Here is a 21,748-nt window from a genome sequence, read left to right as displayed (position 1 = left end):
GAGCTATTTATTAAGAGTTTATCATATATTCTGAGTTTATTCTGTACGACTTATCTAGAGCAGGTTTCTCAAACTACGTGGGTCACGGGCTCACGGCTCTACTTGGTGGATTGTGTGCATTTGTATAATTTTGCCAGAGACAAAAATACTACTCGATATTTGTATGCTATTTTGACGTTTATTGTTTTAATATCATTAACGTATAGGCTACACATTAAGGGGTCGCATAAAAATTTCTTTTCTAAAATGGTGTCGCAGAACTAAAAAGTTTGAGAAGCCCTGACCTAGAGTATAATACCTTTCGTCGTTGCAGAAGAGTTGATCATTAAAAACATTTGAAGTTATAGGTACAGAACAGTATTTCTAATCCATTAAATTTGCAAACTGTTACACTCAGTGTGTTACCAATACCTCACATTAGGTCCTTGTGAATGCAATATTCTGATGCGATTCCGTGTGATTGCAATTACGCCTGAGTGCAACACCATGGCCACCGTCGCTCATGATAAATCCCACGGAGATTTGAGCAGCGAAATTACATAGCTTACTGACATTGTGACAATACTGAATACAAAATATTCAATAGAAATCTTTTTAATCGACATTACTTGCAAGCTTAAAATAAAATCATAACACTCGCAAAAACAATTATACGATTAGCAAACTGTAGCGCAATATTAAAATACAAAAAACGAACTTTTAGAAATATTTAGACCTACATTAAGCAACATTTTACAAGAGATTTTATAAACAAGTTAGGAGAACCAACGGATATACTTTTCCGCATTTCACTAATAATGCACCACACAAAAATCAATTGTGGTGTTTAAACTACTTTAAAGGAGTCAAAGCGGAGTATACGAATTGGTCTATACACGCAACGATTATATTGTAATTTATTAATAATAAAACATGTAAAACAGTGACGTGAAAATTAAGAGAAAAACAGCTATGATGCAGCATTGTATTTCTCGCAACATTTTTTTGGCAATCCATGTATCCTGAAGCATTCTGTCGGCAATATTGCGTTTACAACCGGCTTGATTTTCACAAGGAAATGGCTGATCAGGAACAGGTTTATCAAGAAATTTGCAGAGTGGTTTCCAACCCTGTCAAATGCGATGTAGAAAAATGTGGAAGTAATAAAAATCATATCAGTAAAGGGCTTCATTTTAGCCCATAGAAGCATAAGTAAAGCTTTTGACTCCTTGACCTGTGGTTTGTTTTATCAATATTCAACGTTGCGTAACCTACTATGCAAAAGGTTATCAACCAGCATATAGTGAGACATGTATAGGCTACTAAAGCAAACAAATAAGTTGTGTGCTATACTGCCGATATGTGTGTTTGGTGCAAAACAAACACTAAAGGTAACCTATAAAATTCAACACAGAGTTATTCGGTTGTTCGGTTAAGCTAAATCCTTAATATATTTTTGGTTAAACTTAAAATAATATACAAATATTTTTACAAAGGAAAGCGAACTACGAACCTCCTTAACGTCAAATTCTAGAAGTTGCGATGACGGCACCGATGTCCTGACAAAGTTGTTGTGGCGTACAAACCAAGTTTTCCAAAAAAATGGCTTTGGTTTAACGCATCCCTGAGGATAAAACGGGGTGAAGGCTGAACGTTGCACTTGTGATAAAATGTACGACAAAAACTGTTGTTTAATGACAAGGCACCTACCGAAGTAACTGTGGATAGATACTCGCACCATTTAATTAACCTTCTGCTTGATGGAGAAAGGTAGTAAAATATACGTAGGGGTCCGTAGTCTTTCTCAGCTCGCTGAACCATTGTTTTATAGCTTTCAAACCACTCCTCCGTGTCTCTTATCGTCAAAATGACCTGTGGAAAAAATGTATTATGAAATATAGCAGTTATAAGGTATATCAATTTATCAATCAATCAATTCTAGCCTACATGTTAACAAAAAGCGTAAGGTACCATGAAACGTCAAACCCATGAATTTGTGTATAGATAATACACATAGACTAAGTGCTTTACTTGAGTATAGCCTAAGCTTATGCAAAAAATCTAAAAAGCGCAACCTCCAAGTGTGTACTAGTTTGAGCAACTGGTTTCGTTATTTTTTTTTCAAGAGTTTGTTATACAGTAGTTGTAAAAGTATGAGTTAATTTTGAACAGTAATGTTTAGGAAAGTCGATTGGTTGCTATATACAGTCAGACATTGCTAATCGGGACCACCTTGTTTCGTTGAAAAATGTCGGTTTATCGAGGTATAACCAGATAATCGAAATCGGAAGAATTTCTGTGTAAGCATTTACTACAATTAAGGTTTAGGCTACAGATTAAAGCACAAAACACTGTATTAAAGATCCAACATTGCGTCTAAAATGACGGATTAAGCAAAAGAATTTAGAAAATTGGTCAATGACTGCGCGTAAAACAAACATTGAAGCGTGACAAGTATGAGAGTATGATGTATAAATACGTTTCGTTTATACCGTGATCCGGATTAGCAGATGCTTTTCTATTGATTTGACATATCCGCTTTTAAATTTCCACGTCGGAGTTGAATACCAAGGTTTCCAAATAAAAATAGGTGAACTGTATGGGAAGAAATACGTTCCTTTTAGAGCAGTTACATTTACATGCCGGATACCGGGATTTTCGTTTTTTGACTTGCGGATAAACGAGGCCTGACTGTGTTTGACGAACTTAACATAAACAATATAAACAATAGAAGTATCCATTCCAAGCTATTGAAAATTATTGACAACTTTTCGCGTGCAATTTTTTGTCAATGTAACGTACTAAAGCTTAATGCGCTTAATTTTATTTCAAGATCAAATTTCCCTGGTACAATTCGGAAATATAGAAGTGCTGAAGTGATTTTAGAAATAGTGGGTGTCAGGGTTTATATAATCACTTTGTTATGCGCTGTCTGAACAGGGCGCCATGGCTTAGCGGCAAAGCGCCTGTCTAGTAAACAGGAGATCCCGGGTTCGAACCCCGGTGGTGCCTCTACTTTATTTATTTCATTTTCTTTTTCTCTAAAAATATGTTTTTTAAATCATTTTAAATGTTTGTGTAACATTTTTCCCAGTTTGGAGTTTTTCAAAGTGGATATCAAAAACTTAACTTAAGTGCTGATCAAAACTTAAACTTTAACTCCTTACTCAATTCCAGATCAAAAACCCAACCCCATAATTTTCTTGGAAAAACAGACCCAACTCAATAGTGTTGAGTGGCGATCTCCACTCACAATTACCGTATATTCTGAATTAAAATAAAAAATAAGATATAGGTTGGCATTCTGAAGGTTACCTTTATTTTTTATTCTTCTACACGAGCTTTCGCAAAGATAAGCTTGCTTCTTCAGGCGTACTAAGAAAATGTGTACGTATATTCTGAGTCACCGATTTTGGTGATTTGAGTACCCAATTTCATAGGTATGTCAAATAAAAATTTAATTAGCCAACTTGGAAAATAAAATGCATTGAAATTTTAAAATAAATGTTTGTTGTTGGAAAGAATCGGCTTAGTTCGTTTCAGAGAAGGTTTTTAATTACAGGCTTGCTTTATGTAAAATAAAGTCATAGCAGAATGCCAAACTTCCATAGAAATATATGCCAAATGCATTTAACCTCATTATGCTGTTACACAATAGCCCAATCCTATCAATACAAATATGAACCCAAAATAATCAACAATAAGCATGAACAACGATCATTGTTTGCAATTATCTTTGACCAGCACTAAGACATTTCAGTCTAGAGGCCAGAATAAATCAATGATAATAATCTTGAAATTGTGTGAAGTTATGATTAAAGTTTCGCACCTTTGCCTTCGGCCATTCTTCCAAAAAATGGTCAAAGAAGTGTGAATGTGGCATGTCAACAATCGCTTCTACACCTTTGGAATACACTTTTGTCATTATTTCACTGAGATCAGATTTCCTTCCTTCCCATACGTCTTCCCATTCCTCAAAAGCAAATTCCATTGCTTCTTCTATGTCGTACACTACGTAAAAGTTATGTTTCTTACAATGTAAAAGTTTTCTTAATATATTTTTATATTTGCAGTCATTCACCATATATCATTAAGAAGAATGCAGTAATCCTAATGCAACGGTTTCTTCTTCTGAGATAAATTTTTTAAATGAACATCCTCACATCTTTCCACACAAAGTAACAGTAAGTCGGCACAAAGTGAAATTTCTATTATTCTTTCTTGCAAAAGAAGCATCTCACGTATATGATTAGGTTTTAGTCCCAAATTCAGTCGTGGCGCCATGGCTTAGCGGCAAAGCGCCTGTCTAGTAAACAGGAGATCCCGGGTTCGAACCCCGGTGGTGCCTCACTTTCTTTTTTAATTTTGCGTTCCGTTGGCGAACATAACAAATGTCATTCCATCTTTTTATTTTTTGTCAAAAGCGTGATGGAGACGAAAAATATCAATCTAGTTTTTATTAGCATGCGCTAAACAATGGGAAAAAGTGACAAAGCCGAAAAGGCTTAAATCGTGCTCAGAAATGACGTGTATGAAAGGGTCGTACCAAGCAAACTATTACGCATTTTACGTTGCATGCTCCATTGCTTTTCGTGTCCGTAACATCATATCAAAGAAATTAATTGCGTAGCATCGCTGTAAAATAAAAGCAAGGCAATATTTTCTCGAAATTTTTTTCTGTAAAAAACTTCATACGATACTCACTTAAGTAAAATATTTACAATCCGATGCCCAAAATGCTTACAAAAAGAATCAAAGTGTTTCGACATATTCAATAGTTAAGCAAGGGCTAATGAAAAAATCTTGCCACTCACAAAATGGAGATGGTAACACACAAGGTAAGGGTTTATTGCAGTGATTCTCAACGACAGCCACTTGGCTCAACATAAGAGCAATTTAAATTTTTTGGGGAGAAAATTTGGCTTAGGAAGGAAACAGGGAAGGATTGAGAAAACTAAAGAGAAACATGGGTTTATTGCTTTTGGCCCACATCATATTGCTAATAAACGTTAGGTCTATTTACCAGTTAAAGCACTTACTCAAGCTGTGAATACATCCTTAAGTGAGCTATTGGTGTATAGACTGTATGTATTATTAATTTAGTAAACAATTTTTTTTAGTATTAGCACACGTTTTCATTTGTTCAAGTTTTTCACCGGAATAAATACAGTAGATATCGCGTAATACATCGACGGTTAATGCAAACAATAGCTTATTACGTCCAAATTGCTTGGAAAGGAATTTTCCTTTACCTTTCTCATTATCAAAACCTTGGTTATTGCATCCAGCCACCGCTTAGTTCATCGCTTATAGCATCCAGCCACCACTCTATCTACCGGTATTCAAACCGAGTGTGTTAGAACAGCAGTCATTGTAGTTAGATGAAGCAGCACATACATTGCGGTATGAAGAAATCAAGACTTTCCCACCTAGACAAACCTCGTTGCACAAGTTTTTCTGTGTTGAATACATACAGCAAATTCAATGATTGCGTTTTTTCTCCCAGAGGGTTGTTTAGTGGCATTGTTTCTTTATTCGGTTATTACAACCACCGCTTATTACATCCAAAATCAGCTGGCCCGAGGTGGATGTATTAACCGGTGTCTACTGTTGCCAAGTTGTTTTTATCTACTACCGGTGCCTATCATTTGCCACGCTATTTTCATTATGACTTCACATTGTATTCAGTGATTCGTGTTATTGCAAATTTATGTTGGAGAGGATTTGAAAACGTTTGTGATTAATAAGGGAGAAATATGAAAAAAAATAAAAACCGTTGTCCATTGGTCTATTGCAACAGTTGAGCACAAGCTTAGAAAACGGAAAGTGAGTATTTCACCGAAGTAGGTCACACTGCCCGTTGTTAGCTAGATAGGTAATTTGATTAGCTTCAGAAGAATGGGTGTATGCAAAAAATGGATTTTAGCTATTTAGCGTTTAATTGAAAGTAGATTTAAATTACAGTAACTTATAAGGTAGATTTAGGTAAGGTTTGAGTTATTATGTTATAACATTTCAGATAGGTTAAGAAGAAACCTGTAAAAAATAACTTCAAACGTATGATTTTTTGTTTTTTTACGAACGTATATGATTAAATTTAACCCTAAACAAGTGATATCAAATTTTTCGTATCTTTTCTCGTAATCTATAACCACCTATCTTTAACAACGGGCCGCGTGACCTTTTTGAGGAGAAATAAACCGTTTTTAAGTTAAAAATTTTATACTAACTTCTTGATTTAACGAAACAAACTGGAGATTAGTTTCAAATTAGGATTTCAAATTTAAACTTAAAAGTGTGAAGTGCTTTGTTTGTAGTCCACATGTTTGGGTACGAACGGTAGCCTACGCCAAAACAGCTCGCGCGATAATAAAAGCAAAGGGAATCGCGTTTAATTTCGTTTTATGAGGTTATTTGCAAAATCCTTTTTTCTTTTTATTGAATGAAAACTAGAACGTGCAAACGTTTTGGATTCGTATTCATATATGCCATGGGTTGTGATAAAGTGACAAAAATCACTATTTTCAGCGTAGCCCAACTAAAAAGTAAATAAAATAAAACATTCACTCGCACATTCACGACGTCAGACTTCCACGAACCAAGCATACACTGATACACTCATCAATATTTAGTTTTTCTTAAAGAAGTATAAGCGGAATGCCGAATTTTGCGCCGCACATATGAAAGCCTGCACGGACATTCCACAGGAGACTTGGACGTTCAATTAAAAGATAATATCTTTGCAGCTGTAGCCTATAGGCAGGGTTATCATTTCGTACTTATTTCTAAGATTTTTGCTTGTTTTCAAGAACAATGTCTTGTAAAATATTAACGTGCCTTTTTCTAAGAAACATGTTTATTTTTGATTTGTGTGCTTAGTTTGTCTTAGAATATCTTTCATCAACTTGGTCACTTTGCGCGAGCGGTGAAAAGCTATACCAAGTTGGCTCCATACTTTTGTACTTGGTTGCGTCCGCGTTGCATCGGATGAAATAAATAGGTCACTTATGCAATATGTTCATTTCACTAAGTGGTTTGACCAGATTATGAAACAACGCATTCCATCACAAACATCAAAAATAACAAAGTAGGGCCTATTGTTTGCAATACCGGTAGACTAAGTTGCCCTGCGAAAAGGAGACACCGGTAGTACAATACTACAGTGTCCTAACTTGCGCATTGTAGTCAAGTAAACTCCCTTCTTAGGACTACATTGTTAGTGGGGAAAAGGAAGCCCTTTTAAAAGGTTTTCATTGATATCTGTGTCAGTTTGAAACTTTAAAACCAAACAATTTCGCAAGAAACATTACGTAAAACTTGCAATGAAGTATTTTACCAGTGATAACCTATAGTTTACGACTGTACGTCATCGCACATACAGTGTGCCAGTTTTTTTGTTCTACGGCTACACAAATTATAACTTTGTCTATAGGCCTAAAAAAGGAAATCCAACATAAAAATATAAAATGGAACGGGGTCTGGTTGATTTTTTTAGCTGGTGGTCTAAAGTTACAGACAACAAGCCACATCAGCAAATACTCAGAAGATTTACCTGAAAACGGTAACCAGTAAGGTTAAATTAGCAAAAATTGAAATTTGATAGGGCTACCGAGCAACAGTGAAACGCTCAGGAGATACGCTTCGCTGGCGCTGCAGGTGAACAACGAGCTAAAAATAAACCTTTCACGAAACATTGCACTTAGCATGCACAGAATAGGTTTTGAATCAGAAATTCCCAGATTTTCTGAGATGCATTGAGTGATTGTGTTTAATTTGCAAATATAAACTGTATAAAACTAACATTTCTACCGTACAGCAAATTAGTAGGATGATGTACATACGGCACCATGTATAGGTACTTTCATGGAATGCAAACTGCGGTTTATGTCATCGATTCGGTTTATACTTTGAAAACGCTCCTTACGTAACCTTTTCTACTTGTATAAGTACATATTCTTATAAAAATTGTTTACGTAACACGTAATTTACCTTTGTTCTAGGTAATAAAGATTTCAATTCATGATATTATTAATGAATTCCAGCTAAAACGCGTGCTTTTGCCGTAGGACAATTACTTCAGTTTAGTCAAAACCACCAGGTTTATATATAGTTTGCGAAAGTAGATGTAATTCTAATAGTTATGAAACTGGAGTTCATAGTAATTCTGCTTGACTGCAGCTCGAACGTTTTAAACACTTAATTCGCCAGCCGCAAGATAAACCGCAATTGGCTTTCATCCATAAAACTGCTTGTTGTACAGCGTGTAATTTATCCTGCAAACGTGACTAGGAAATTTAACTTTTACCCAGAATAGCTGGTTTTACAGCTCATACGATTACACAGATATAACAAGCATAAGTTTTTAGGAAAATATATCAATGTGTTCACAACAACCCGTAAAATTTGTTTGTCGAAAATGTGTCCATTTATCAATAATAATTACAGCACAGCTTTCTTTTATGACACTTTTAAATCAAACGATTAACACTAACCTGCATCGTATCCGAGTATTCTAAGAGCTCTAGCGATTGACTTTGTTCCAGTTTTTGGTGCACCGGCGCATATTACTTTCATCTTGAAACGTTTGTCGACTTTCGGTGAAACCTCAAGACAGAGCGGTCTGCGGAATGCCAATGAAGTCTACTGATTAAAACCTTTTTCGGATTCACAGCACGTTTTAATCAGGTCAGCACAAAGGCCAAGTTAAAGGTAGGCCGTCCCACTCTCTGTCAGCGTTTTTCACCCGCCCAAATGAATGTCATCAGCTGTTCGATATTCAAAAGCTTGCAAAAGATTGGCAGAATGATATTTTTAACTGAGCAGCTTAGAGTGAAGTCACCTGTTCATTAAAGCTGAAATTGTATTATTCTACGTCTGCATCACGTATGCTACCCCCACCCGTACCGCGTATCATATTTATATCTGCACGGCCATACCGTATAGTTATTACGACTATAACGTTCTAATAACGAAAGGTGTCTATAGAATAAACTTTTGCAAGCGCTCAAGTTCAAAACAAGTTTTTATATCAACATTTTATCACTTCGAATTTGTGCAATTGCATTTAGCAGCCGGCAATTTATAAGGCAGCGGCAACCGTTTTTATTTGTTCGCCAGATAGGAATTCACAACGCATAGTGGCCATAATTGAGTGTAAAATATGGGACACAAGTTGTCGAAAATATTTGACCAGCGAGTTTGAATTAAGGTTGCTTTATATTCCAATGACATAACTTTGTGTAACGTTAATGATAACACAACAGCTTTGTTTGCTCGTTATCGTGACATGATTCGCCATTGGTGCATCGTCGCTGGACGCTATTTGTTTGCAGGAACTTAAATTGCCATGGGTACTTGATCGACAAGTGTGAATTAAGGTTGCATTCGTTTCGTATAGTTCAAAACATTTGTTAGTCCGTAGCATATTTTAGTGCATGAGGTTATCCGAGCACAAAAAAACGCAAAGTAAACAAAGTCTTTAGACGTATTTGGTAGTTCAACAACTCGGACAACAATCTTTTGTGAACAATACAAGCTGAAACGGTCAAATGGTGCCAAACAGGCGCTTCGCGCTCGGTCAACAAAATCTTTCCATAAATGTTGGCGCGAGACAGAATAAATGGTGTGCAAATATTTGCCCCAGGCGATATCTCCATATTATGCAACATGTGCAAGCATGCAGTGGGCTAAGCAATATATTAATAATTATTTATTTTATGCAGATATACCTCTCGTTAGTGGTGTTTATCTGCGTCGTGCTATCTATAAGTTCATTCAAGTTGTGAGAAACGTTCAGACTGCTCTCCTACGCTATCCAGTGATCTGCAATCTGCATGCAAAAAAATCTAATTAATAAATATCGTATACACTTTTAACAATGTGCAAAAGAGCTACCGCCTACACCCGAGCGAGTGTAAAGTAAAGTATAATTAACGACCATGCAATTTGCGTACGATACCTCAATTATATACTAACCAGCTTCAGTTTCAAAACTTTGTCAACAGGGTTTTATCACAAATTCAATCACGTTTTTACTGCAAGTATTTCAAAGCAAATGAAGCAATGTCAGCTGAGCAACCCAAAACCAACAATAATCGTTGTTCTTCGTTTAATGCTAAAAGTACACTAGCAAAACAATTTTTCTGAAATAAAGTTTCTTCAAAACTGTTTACTTTCAGACGTTATAGTCATTTTCAATTTCCTCGCACAATATCTGAATACAAGATATAGATAGCTAAAAAGTTTCCTTTAGATATAAGTTTGATTTGAAGCTACCTACAACCTATACATATATATAACCTACCCTGTGGGACAATTAGAATGAATCAATGCAAAGAACGATTTCTTACTAATAGAACCACAGTGAATTAAATAGAACATGTCGTAGAAGCGTAGATTACTGGAATTCCTTAATAAAAAAACTGCGTTTAATTTCTATTTCTTTTTTTATCTTGTACATTTGTATTTATATGTAAACAGCAATACTTAAAAAGGCTTTAAACTCAAAGTACTGCGTCTCTTCGTGTGGCGGACGACGAAAAAAGGCTTAACCCAAATAAAGAATGTATTAAATGTGTTTGGAGCAGTTTCTTTATTTGATATACTGTATTGTAAAAAATGTGAAAAATTGAAAAGTTATTAGATCTGATGATCATAATATCATGCCGTTTTCGTCGTGTACACAGTGACCTTTTTTCATAAGTTGTAACAAAATGTAAAAATTAAGCCTTAAGCAAAAACACTGATGAACGCTGATGACCTGTGTTGTACAGGTTCCTCGAATACTGAGGTCGTCAATTATGTACCACAGTAAATGATTAATACATTTTTAAAGGATTAATGTAAAAAGGGGAACTTGACGTAAGTAACTGTTACTAAACATGATTTAGATTTTTAACTGACATGTGACAGGGCAAGTTTATCAATTTTATTGTTTATTATTGTTTCATAATAAAATAATCCTATTAGTAAAGATGTCTTTGTACACGGGTAAACAAATACCTTTAGTTCTCTTACTGTTTTTCAGATGTTTTGAAGTTTCCAGAAAAAGATTATACGTTTTGTAAGAGAATAATTGATTCTGATTAGTCATCAGTTCTACAGAATATCTGCATGCAAAGATGGCTAGGTGTATTATTTTGTAACAATATAATCATTTATGTCAACTACTAAAGCTTAATTGGTTTACAAATAAATGCAAAATTTAATCAGTCGAGTCTACTTACTGCGGTCATTCAATTAACAAAGACTCTTATCAATTTGCCGCTACTACAAAACCTTTTCGACCTATTTAAGAAGTGATTTAAACTAAGTTAAAATTACATGCTAACCTAAATTGAACTCAAAGTTTTCATTTAAATTACACTCTAATTCAAGCTTTGTATAGGAGAATAACGTCTTTCGTTCAAGCATACTTTCTCCTAAATCTAATTATATTTTTGCGAGCGTTCCTTGCAATTTATTTTCGTTAAAATAGTCACTTTCAGTACATATTACTCTAAATGCTTTTCTGGAGAGCAAACTCCTTTAAACCCGTTCTGCCAGAAAAGAAAATCAGTACAATACAGCTTCAAGCAACTTTGAAAAAAATGTTGAAAAAAGCAAATACGCCGACTTCGACTTATACACGTTTAAATTAAGGCATTTTTCATGTGCAAGATGCAACAACCTACATTTACGTGCTATATTTCGCCAAATGCTCTCTTCTATTCAAAGTGTTAGTGACCCCGCTTCACACTTGTGTTTTCATGTCACTATCAGTTGAGAAACCTTTTCGCAATCTATTGATTGCGGGCAGTCTGTGAGTTGCTGTTTGAACCGGTTTGAACTATGTTACCCGCGAATTCTTCGGAGTTTTGCCAATTGGTACAATGATGATGTCATTTTAAGAGAACCTTAGAGTACGGTAGTTTACTTTCCATAAAACTGTGAACGTTGTTTGTTACATGTTCGAGGACATCAAACTGAAGCCCTTTTGTAAAAATGCTCTGTAAATGCTCACGCTGCAAACATTTACTGTATACAGTTGGCTATAAATTAAGAATAAGAATAGTCTTTTTGTATCTTGCAATAAATGTAAGTTGGTAGGCCAACAACTTTTCAACGATTAACAGCATGTACATACCACTTACAATCGTGTTGCAGATTACTGACACGATTGAATTAACATAAATTATAAATAATCAATGGAGCGTGAAATCATAAAAGCAGAAAAGAATTATGACATAAATTGCATTAATTTCATGCTTTTTACGTGCAATTGAACGCATTTAAAATGGCTTACTGATTAAGCTGGAAAACAGAACATAAGTTAACTTCCGGTTAACGTTGATGAAACAAAACGTAATAGCGAATAAGCAAAGAAGCAGTCACAAATAATAATACAATCCAAACACTACTGCGAGCGAGAGTGGAATAATAGCAAGCACAATACCAAGTTCTTTGGCAATTTGTTTCGCAATCCAGCTTTCTTGCATCACTCTGTCAGCAGGTTTATCATCACTGTCGGCGCTGTTCTCAAACGGAAATTTTTCTCCTGGTACTGGTTTCCCTAAAAACTCGCACAGTGGTTGCCAACCCTGTGAATAAAGTCATTTTTATATTATAGTTATGGCTTGGCTAAAGTTACCAATGACCGAAGCATATCGGTGAACATACAAAGTTAAATATCACACGCAGATAAGTGAGCAGGTCCTTGTACATGCTTTGAAAACTTTATACACATAAGTCATGTCTTAGGTCTCATAATCGTATTAATTACCTCTGCCACTCTATACTCCAACAGCTGTTGCGATGGTACCACCGCTTTTACGTATTTGTTATGGCGTCTGTAAGACCATTTCCACAGAAAAGGATGTGGTTTCTCTGGACCCTTTGGAAATATGGAACAGACATACTAATCCAAATCATAAAGGGATGCCGAAACAAGGCTTTGGATTCTGGCCTAAACTACTTTTTGTTTGGAAAAAGCAACTGTTTTGAGCTTCAAAAATCGGCAGGTGCAGGCGCATGTAAATGTTACCTTGATTCAAATTTAATCATATTTTTTTATGAGAAACAGTAAACAGAAAAGTTCTTTTCAGAAAAAAAAGGCAAACTTGGCGTCGATACAACTATCCAAGTAAAAAATATAAAAGTTTCGTCGTTTGACTTCCACGTTCTTATTTCTATTGTGCTGTTTTGAAAGCGATACTTGCTTCAAATTGTCCGGTTATATCAATAACTTTGTATAGCTGGTTTTATCGCCATCATTATATTAACTGAAAACTAAACAATCTGATCCTTTTTCAATGGATTTTCGTTTAAAGCAAGTTCAAAACTTGACAAGTTACAAAACTCATTGAGGAGCTTTTCGAACAGTATTTAACCAAAACAAAACACAAACAAACACGAAAGTTTTAAAAGGATTCGCAGAAAGACTCTCGTAAAAACGATCATGTATCGCAAAAAGTTTTGGTAAAACAGTTGCCTTCAAAAGCAATAAAACACATCTCATTACCACTGTCGTTGTGAATAGCCAGACTTGCCAGTTGAGCATTCGATTCAGGGTTGGTGAAATATAGCGAAGATAGTGGATGGGCCAGTATTTGTTATTAGCCCAGTCTATCATACTTTTGAAGCTTTGAAACCAGTCGTCCTCGTCACGAAGTGTCAAAATAACCTATTACAATGCATGATGAATTAGTTAGGTTCAGTATATATGATACCACTCGAGTTTATATAAATAGCTTATTGCCTAATTTACAAAGTGATGGAAACAAGTTATAACGATTGTAACCCAAGTCAAGTTATTAGCAGTGAAGGGCAAATCCAGAAAATTCATTTTATCTTATATTTTCAAATCAAGTCTGGTCAATCATGATCATCAAGTCAAGTTCTACAATCATAACAGATACCCAGTCACAGCAAACTTGGTTTTTATGATTTATCTTTTGTAATGCGTTAATACTATAAGCAAAATCAGGAATACTCGTAACGCACTATTACAGGCTATACTTTTGATGTTTAAGTTTTCCTATTCATAACATTTTTTTCGAATGTGAAAATATTTGAATGAATGAAAATAATGAAATAATTTAAATGGTGATTTAAAAAAAGTATTTCATAAAAAAGAAACCGATTTTATATGAAGACTTGAGTATTATTTTCGCTGGCAACTCAATTCAGATCAAACAAAAATTTTATGTTAATACAACTGAAGTCCTATTAAACAACAAGACACAAATTGTGTTTATATAATCCGATCTGATCCGCCTTTCCATCGCTGTCAATTTAAAAGAAGTGAACAGGCAAGTTTATTTTATAGAAATCAATTAGGCACTAAAATGAAAGGAAGAAAAAGGTTTTGCCGATTTCTGTTTAAGCTTATACCTTAGCCTCGGGCCAACGTTCCAAGAACTGCTCAAAGAAAGCTGAATGTGGTATATCCACGACAGCCTCTACGTTTTTCGAATAGACTGAATCAAGTATCACGTCTAAGCTAGTTTGTTTGCCCAGCCAGATTTCTTCCCATTCTTTAAATGCAAACTCGGCCGCTTCTTCTGCGTCATACACTGCAATACAAGGACAGAAATGTTTTGAATATCATCGCAATACTATTATTTAGCTCAAATAGTGCTGTATATGAAAATAATTGTAACTTTTAAAACATGACACTGTTTACCTTCATTATAACCCAAGATTCTCAAAGCTTTCGCTAAAGATTTTGTCCCAGTTTTGGACGCACCAGCGCATATAACTTTCATAATAATTTCTAAAGAGAGTAGCCTATTATCGCTGTTGCAGTACCGTATGTAGCGCTTACTCCGGCTAAACGTAAACATGTATGCTACGTCAAACTTGTCTTAGTCTTTGTTCAGTTTTTTTACACGGAGGAAAATCATTCACGCGTAAGAAGATCATGCGCTGTAGTTACGCCAAAAGTTCTGCTTACTGCTCATCGTGTTTTAATGTCTTTACAATTTATATGATACTCATATATGCAATTATTTTTTAGAGATTGCGAATCCCAAAACACCATTGTGCAAAAATTTGCATCCATAAGTTATACCAGTAGAGCTAACAGTCACAAAAATTACTGAGTCGTTCATGGCGTTGAAACCCTGTTAGGTCTATATTTATAAATGACAAAGGATACGTGTCCTTAGCAACTTATTAGAGTGGCGTGACTCGTACTCACCAAATGCAAAACTCGTGAAAAAGCCAGCACCTGATCATCCTGTTCTAATTGTGACATTTTAAATACAAAGTTACGCAATAATAAGTGCAAAAGTCGTAAAATATTGTACATTAAGCTAGCTTCCATTTCTGTGACCGTTAGAAAATACTTAAAGATTATATTGTTCATTACACCATATAATGTTAATCTAAGAAAGTGCGGTTACTTAGTTGTTTATGTAACTTGCATGCATAGGTGGGCAGTACCGCGGTACTCTAGTACCGAATTACTGTGCCGCGGTACTTTTTCAGTACCGATATACTGGTACCGTCGGTACCTTTGACAAAAAGAACCGAATGTCTGCACCGAATTACTTTTTTCAAGAAATTTCAGTTGGTGCCGGTACTCGGTACTTTTCACGTGATTATTTCAAAAATTTAACAAACATGTTTTCAAAAATACATGTTGATTAATCCTTAATACTAATTTTAGCATCTGTTGATTTTTTTAATCTAGAAATGTCAAGCAAAATTGCAAACGATTAACGTCAAATATGTTTTGACCGGGAGTAACCTTTATCGGCGGCATAATAGCGACAAACATTGCATTTGCAGCAACATCTTTTACACAAAAAGTACCGGTACCGAGTACTGACAAAGTACCAAACTACTTTTTTTTAAATAGTACCGAATCCCGGAACCGTCGGTACATTTTTTGCCAACTACCGTTATCGGCAGCCCACCTCTGCTTGCTTGGTACCAATTTCAAAGCGTGTATATGTGAATACAATATATGCATAGTTATGTATGATATCCAGGTTTATCCATGGGACACATCTTTAATATAGAAAATTTTTAAAGACGTTTCCAACACTATAAGGCGCGGGTGGGCGAAGGAATAGCATGTGAATAATGTTTATTATAAGTACAGTATTATTGCAAATTTTTCACAACAATGATTAAAGGAAAGCATTTTCTTATCTAATCAAATCTATTTTCTCTTCGTGATATAGCATATAACCACGACAACATTCATACGATTGTCCCACAAACATTGACAGTGTCATTCGATAAATCAAAAACTTTTGGTCATTCCATGCATTGATTTCAAGCATTATTTTGTTGTGGTAGGTGAAGCCAGAACATTTTACTCGCGTATAGCCCTTACATTTACTGCTTTTCGATTTTGCTTTTATTGTTTTGCAATTAGTTGTATATTTTGCATCCTAACAAAGCTCATTCCAAACAAGATTTATACAATTGTACCTACTACATTTATACCTAAATGGAAGTATGATACAAATTTTGATATTACAAAAAAGCGAACAAAATTTACGGTTTGTAAGAATCAAACTTTATTGAACTTGGAAAAACAACTTTAGAAATGAGCCGGTAAATGTTAAAAAGGAACTTAATCGAATGGTATGCCAAACTAAAAGTTGCTCATTAATATTTTGTTCAATAACAATTGGAACATAGGTTTTTGCACGAACCGACATCATATTATAAGATCATTACCTTGTGCCAAAAGCCTTTAACTTGCATTGAAAGTTCTGATTGTATATAACCTTACTACTCTATTCCACAATCAGACCAAATACAGCTCACTCAGCAACAATCAGAGGCATTTACAATAAGAGCACAGGCTAGCCTTGTAATAAGCTTAGTAGCTAATAAACCAGAAGTATCTACGGTTATTAGTGATTATATGATTTCTTTCTGCAAGGATCCGTCCACACCAAGTTTTCACGTAGAATGATCTAATCTAAACAACTTGCTTAGCGATGCCAGTATCGTTGAAAGGGAATGAAGGTCATGTGATTGAAAGAGCAGCGCGGTGTGGACATTTAAAGTAATATTACTCTTAACTATGTGGCGCCGTATGGTGATGCCAGAAAGTTTACAACCGAAGGGAATCGGAAAGCTAATATAATATACTGTTAGGCTATTACCATTTGGATTACTTATACTATTATCACATCTTTTCTTACCAAAAAGACAAATGCTAAATCAAACAGTTGACATGCAGTACAAAAGCAATACAAGCATTTTCAGTTGCAAAACTACAGAAAGACTGGCAGGCAATCAAATCAAATCCACATCAAACGGTTAGCATGCAAAAAAAACTTGTAGTAATTTCAAAAAATAAAAGCAAAGAAGCAGCAAGACATTGTTGTAGTATACCGTTCTTGGCAATTTAGGTTTGAAAACCGTGTAGAAGTGATTTATAAGCAGTCAGAAAAAATTGAAATAAACAAGTCCAACAATGAAAGCAACAAACACGGGCAACAATGTCATAGCAAGAATAATTTCTCTATAAGCTTTCTTTGCTATCCAAGTATCTTCCATTAACGTGTTTGCAATGTTGTGAGCTATTCCAGCCTTGTTCTCAAATGGAAAATCATCCTTTGGAATTGGTTTATCAAGAAATTTGCACAACGGTGCCCAACCCTAGAAGTAAAGAATACATGTATAAGAATAGAAGGATTTATTATTTTCTATTGCTTGCTTTTCAATTACAAATAAAACAAAGCAGACTATGTTTTATAATCAGAGTCATAACCAACTCATCAAACTCTATAGTCGCAGGTCAAATTGGGCCTATTGGCAGAAATCACTTGAGGCAAGTCGAGTTATTTAGCAAGTAAGATTCGAGTCAAGTCGAATTGTTTACCAAACAGGTCTCGAGTCAATTCAATTGATACCTAAAAGCTAAGCGATATAAAGAGTGAACAAGAAAAGCTTTCAAATTTTTGAAAATTTACTTCGTTTTGCCGGCCGGTAGGCGATCGTAGACAAACAATCTTCATTTTAAGGTGTACACTTAAATGGGTTTGGACAAAACAAAAATTTGCTTTACCTTATTGCCCAAACCTAATAAACAAGGACTGATTCGAGTCGAATCAAGTCAAATCATTCAAGTTAATTTCTTAGACAAGGGCTTGAGTCAAGTTTTTGCAACAAGTGTCTCGATGTAGGTCACTGACTTGATTACGACTCTGCCTATAATATAATTAATTTCCTGTGACATTCCCAGTACAAAATATTATTTTCTGTTACTTCTTTTATATGATATTCTAAGAGCTTCTTTGGGGGTACGGTAGCTTGTACAAACTTGTTATGTCTTCTGTACCATGTCTTCCATATGAACGCGTTGGGTGTTTCTATACCCTATATGAACACAAAATTGTCCTATTTTATTAAAATATATCTATGAACATAAATAGATAATTTCATTCACCCTACCTAAAGTAGCACTGATGGGGGTTTAGATTTTCTTGATAATGAGTCTTATGTGCTTGGTATATGATATATGTGAATATTTATCCTATACGAGTAAAACTGTTTGGACAAACACATTTAGGTTATCGAATAACCTGATACAATCTTAAAAGAATGATTTATTGATTTGTATTAACTAGTTTTAATCAGCTATTAGCTTATTTAATTTTGCAAAAACTTACCATCGTAACTTTAAATAGCCATAAATTCCAACCGATAAGTCGATTCAAAGAAGGAGAGAATGAACGCAACCAACTGAAATAAGAATATTGTTTGTTGGTTCGTTCAAGCATTTCCTTAAAACTGCGAAACCATTCATCTTCATCACGTATGGATAAAATTACCTAAAATGTAGCCCTGTTTACCATAAGCCTTAAGTTACACGACTATAAAACATCACTGGATGTTGAAATTGTGCAGTATAATTCCCATAACAGGAAACGTTAATTCTAAACACGGCACGGCACATTTATCAAAACTACCATTATAGTTATAGGTTATAGTTGCCTTTGCATCTGGCCACCGTTCAAGGAACCTGTCAAAGAAATATGAATGCGGCATGTCGACGACAGCCTCAACATTGTTGGAATAAACGGTGTCGAGTAAAACTTTCATGTCAGGTTGTCTGTTCTTCATCAAATCCTCCCATTCCTCGAAGCCAAATTCTATAGCTTCTTCCACATCATACACTGTAAACGTACACGTAACATCAATTGCATTAAAATAGATTTTTAAATGGATAAACCTGTCGTAAGTGGATTATAGGTTACAAAAACTTGGTAGTTTATAGTAATAGTTTGTAGCATGAAGCAATAGTTTATAGCATGAAGTGCAAGTGCTTTAAATTGGCATCAGACTTACCGCCTTAGGGAATAACTTATAACTTACTTTCAGAAGTAATTTGTTTTAGCTTTATAACTTAAGTGATTATTTGAAAAATATTATTTACCTAAAATATCTACCCTGTTCAATTGTTTTACGGTGCCAACACGGAAAGTTTAATTATTACGGTTGCACACTTTAAACAGGAAAGCATAGTTAACGTATCGTTATGTGCATATTACCCGTATAAACAAGTTGCACACTAACCTGAGTTGTATCCAAGTATTCTTAAAGCTCTAGCAATTGACTTCGTTCCAGTTTTTGGTGCACCGGCGCATATTACTTTCATCTTGAAACGTTCGTCGACTTTCGGCCAAGTAATTATTACCTCAAGGTCACGGCGTCTACGAAATTTCAATTATCCTATATACGGGTGCAGGTGATTACAATTTTCGTATTCGTAATTCAAGCACTATTTACTGAAATCAGCATGTAGGCGGATGAAAGAGCCACCGTCCAATTTTTAATCGACTTCTTTTACTGATGCTTTGATGCTGGTAAAGGTGCTTATGGAGTACTTATGCAGAATGTTATCCGCTGATCAATGTCGTAAATCTTGCAAAAAGCCTTAAAAGTCGGTAAAACGATATGCGCTAAACTTTGACAATTTTATGTGTTTAGATTGGATCAAACGTTGTTTTCCTTATTTTCATGATCGTTTATCCTGTATTCAGCTTAGCTACTAATCGAATACTAGCCAAGCTATACTGCACAATGCACATATGACCGAAATGCCAGTTCCCAACTGACGATGTCATGACAATAACAGACGTTTTCTAAAATCTTGGCAAAAATACCTTATACGTAGTACTATATAACAGATTTGAAGCTATGCGTTTTCAAAACTATATGACAAAGCTATATACGAGAAGATCGTTTATAGACCACATCACAAAAACTCAATTTGTAGCCTAAATAATGCATGGAAGCCTTTAAATCTTAAAACGACAACTCAAGGAAAGTTTACGACAAAATGTCTTCTGCTTCAATATGAATATGCGACGACAGGAAACAATCAACGCTTTCACGTTTCTTAGTGCATATACTTGCCAAGTGAACGGTTATTGAGTAAAACCTATTCGTTTTAACGTTATCGCAAAACAGTAATACGTCCATAACATACATTTGAAAATTAAGTAAAATGTTCCATTACTGGCTCTATGAGCTTCGCCAATAGCTTTTTGTTACTGCTTTAGGCTTACTATCACTTTTATGCAACGTAATCAAGTGTTAACTCGCTGCAGCTTTTCGTTTATTTTTGTTAGCAAATAAGCTGTTTATACTGTTTATTCTAGTGCATTACGTGAATACATTACTGCCGAAGCTATATACCTTTCGTGTCAGTTTTTATGAAACCTAACTTTCACAATATTGCGGTATTTCGAAACAGATTTGCAAAGCATTAAACATTACTGCAGCATAGCACGTAATGGTTAAAGCCAGAGGGCTAAACGTAAACATCTACGTCCACCGCGACTTTTTAGTCTCAAATCAGTCTTTCTCCTGGCGGCAAATAATATTGCATCAGAACACGCTTCAAATTTATTTTTATTGAAGCAGCATTAAGCGCAGCAGCAATAACAAGAGTTATTATTTTCATTTCATTTCCATTTAGCAGTTAAAGTTCAACCAAAGGTAGACGGTTAACGCTGCCTATAAAAAAAACTAGCTGCATTGACTATTCTAGCCTTTTTTTGGAAGCAGGTCGATCGTAGGATTTGTGTTCGAGTGAGCAGTGCAAATTGATAGGGAGAAAAACTGAAAGTGCTTCAAAATGACAAATTAAATGGACCAACTTGGATACAATTCATTCACCACTGTGCATCCGCCACGGTTTTTCGCGTTATTGCATTACCATCTCAAAAATTAAGTTCGATTTGAAGCTGACTTGTTCAATTTACCAACCAAGCATTTACCAACAAATACAAATAAAAATGTTTATTATCAGTTCATCACAGTGTTACTGATAGTGGTTGTGTAATTACAACTTTTGTTGATTATTTTGAACGCCCCAAAGTTACAGTCGGTAGTGATCCTAAAACCTTATAATGATGCGCATACAACTGTAGCTTGTGGCAGCAAAGAAAGCGAAGCCTTTTTATGGACGACGTCGAAAAACTAGTACTACCACTAGCCATACATAGGCTACATAAAATTTAGCTATGCCGGGAGACAGAAATCATGAAACAACGAAACGTGATTTTATCTCAAGCCGCTGTCCACTTCCCTTTGCACAACCTAGTTTTTGGCGTGCTTGTAATCGCCTACATGCTGCTAAATTATTGCTGTTGAAATGACTGTTATTCTATTTCCAGTAGACGAAGTAAATTATGTTGATATCTTTTACTGCTGAATGTAAGCCTGACTACAGACACGCTTATTGAGAAGCTGGAGTTCAATTCACTGTAGTATTGAATGCTGTCCAGTTTTGTTATCATAAATAAACATA

General features: G+C 35.1%; 3 protein-coding genes and 2 non-coding genes across 6 annotated transcripts; 2 read left to right on the top strand and 3 right to left on the bottom strand.

Annotated features, from left to right (window-relative positions):
* Window positions 1–578: 578 nt before the first annotated feature.
* LOC143458956 (uncharacterized) lies at window positions 579–10,257 on the bottom strand. 2 transcript variants are annotated; one of them, XM_076955868.1, is made up of 7 exons: window positions 9,955–10,257; window positions 9,708–9,808; window positions 8,472–8,599; window positions 3,809–3,990; window positions 1,690–1,851; window positions 1,493–1,603; window positions 579–1,109 (listed from the first exon to the last, which is right to left on the bottom strand). In XM_076955868.1, the coding sequence occupies exons 3-7, from the start codon at window positions 8,551–8,553 to the stop codon at window positions 900–902; spliced, it is 747 nt and encodes a 248-aa protein (XP_076811983.1). In that variant the 5' UTR covers window positions 8,554–8,599; window positions 9,708–9,808; window positions 9,955–10,257; the 3' UTR covers window positions 579–899. The 2 variants fall into 2 exon arrangements, with proteins under 2 accessions (XP_076811983.1, XP_076811982.1); XM_076955867.1 differs by having other exon boundaries at window positions 8,472–8,818; window positions 9,955–10,256.
* Trnat-agu (transfer RNA threonine (anticodon AGU)) lies at window positions 2,920–2,991 on the top strand. Its single transcript has one exon. It is a non-coding gene; the product is annotated as a tRNA-Thr (tRNA).
* Trnat-agu (transfer RNA threonine (anticodon AGU)) lies at window positions 4,256–4,327 on the top strand. Its single transcript has one exon. It is a non-coding gene; the product is annotated as a tRNA-Thr (tRNA).
* A 1,617-nt stretch (window positions 10,258–11,874) lies between the features above and the next one.
* On the bottom strand, window positions 11,875–15,049 carry LOC143458954 (uncharacterized). The gene is made up of 5 exons (XM_076955865.1): window positions 14,642–15,049; window positions 14,350–14,531; window positions 13,478–13,639; window positions 12,740–12,850; window positions 11,875–12,557 (listed from the first exon to the last, which is right to left on the bottom strand). The coding sequence occupies exons 1-5, from the start codon at window positions 14,799–14,801 to the stop codon at window positions 12,348–12,350; spliced, it is 825 nt and encodes a 274-aa protein (XP_076811980.1). The 5' UTR covers window positions 14,802–15,049; the 3' UTR covers window positions 11,875–12,347.
* A 1,971-nt stretch (window positions 15,050–17,020) lies between these two features.
* LOC143458955 (uncharacterized) lies at window positions 17,021–19,706 on the bottom strand. The gene is made up of 5 exons (XM_076955866.1): window positions 19,507–19,706; window positions 18,925–19,106; window positions 18,600–18,761; window positions 18,196–18,306; window positions 17,021–17,586 (listed from the first exon to the last, which is right to left on the bottom strand). The coding sequence occupies exons 1-5, from the start codon at window positions 19,586–19,588 to the stop codon at window positions 17,371–17,373; spliced, it is 753 nt and encodes a 250-aa protein (XP_076811981.1). The 5' UTR covers window positions 19,589–19,706; the 3' UTR covers window positions 17,021–17,370.
* Between the last annotated feature and the right edge of the window lie 2,042 nt (window positions 19,707–21,748).

This window comes from Clavelina lepadiformis, chromosome 5 (genome assembly GCF_947623445.1).
Source record: "Clavelina lepadiformis chromosome 5, kaClaLepa1.1, whole genome shotgun sequence".
Lineage (NCBI taxonomy): Eukaryota > Metazoa > Chordata > Ascidiacea > Aplousobranchia > Clavelinidae > Clavelina > Clavelina lepadiformis.
Note: the sequence above shows the minus strand (reverse complement) of the source record. Positions and strands in the feature narration are given on the sequence as shown.

What these genes read in the sequence shown, in the direction of transcription:
- LOC143458956 (XM_076955868.1), bottom strand. Translation starts at nt 8,553, where the DNA reads ATGAAAGTAATATGCGCCGGTGCACCAAAAACTGGAACAAAGTCAATC. An exon ending in ATCTATCCACAGTTACTTCG is followed by an intron (nt 1,604 to 1,689) that starts GTAGGTGCCTTG and finishes TTTTATCCTCAG; the next exon opens with GGATGCGTTAAACCAAAGCC. An exon ending in TAGAATTTGACGTTAAGGAG is followed by an intron (nt 1,110 to 1,492) that starts GTTCGTAGTTCG and finishes CGCATTTGACAG; the next exon opens with GGTTGGAAACCACTCTGCAA.
- LOC143458954 (XM_076955865.1), bottom strand. Translation starts at nt 14,801, where the DNA reads ATGTTTACGTTTAGCCGGAGTAAGCGCTACATACGGTACTGCAACAGC. An exon ending in AATCTTGGGTTATAATGAAG is followed by an intron (nt 14,532 to 14,641) that starts GTAAACAGTGTC and finishes CTTGTATTGCAG; the next exon opens with TGTATGACGCAGAAGAAGCG. An exon ending in TGGAGTATAGAGTGGCAGAG is followed by an intron (nt 12,558 to 12,739) that starts GTAATTAATACG and finishes CTTTATTCACAG; the next exon opens with GGTTGGCAACCACTGTGCGA.
- LOC143458955 (XM_076955866.1), bottom strand. Translation starts at nt 19,588, where the DNA reads ATGAAAGTAATATGCGCCGGTGCACCAAAAACTGGAACGAAGTCAATT. An exon ending in AATACTTGGATACAACTCAG is followed by an intron (nt 19,107 to 19,506) that starts GTTAGTGTGCAA and finishes GTACGTTTACAG; the next exon opens with TGTATGATGTGGAAGAAGCT. An exon ending in AACGGTGGCCAGATGCAAAG is followed by an intron (nt 18,762 to 18,924) that starts GCAACTATAACC and finishes GCTACATTTTAG; the next exon opens with GTAATTTTATCCATACGTGA.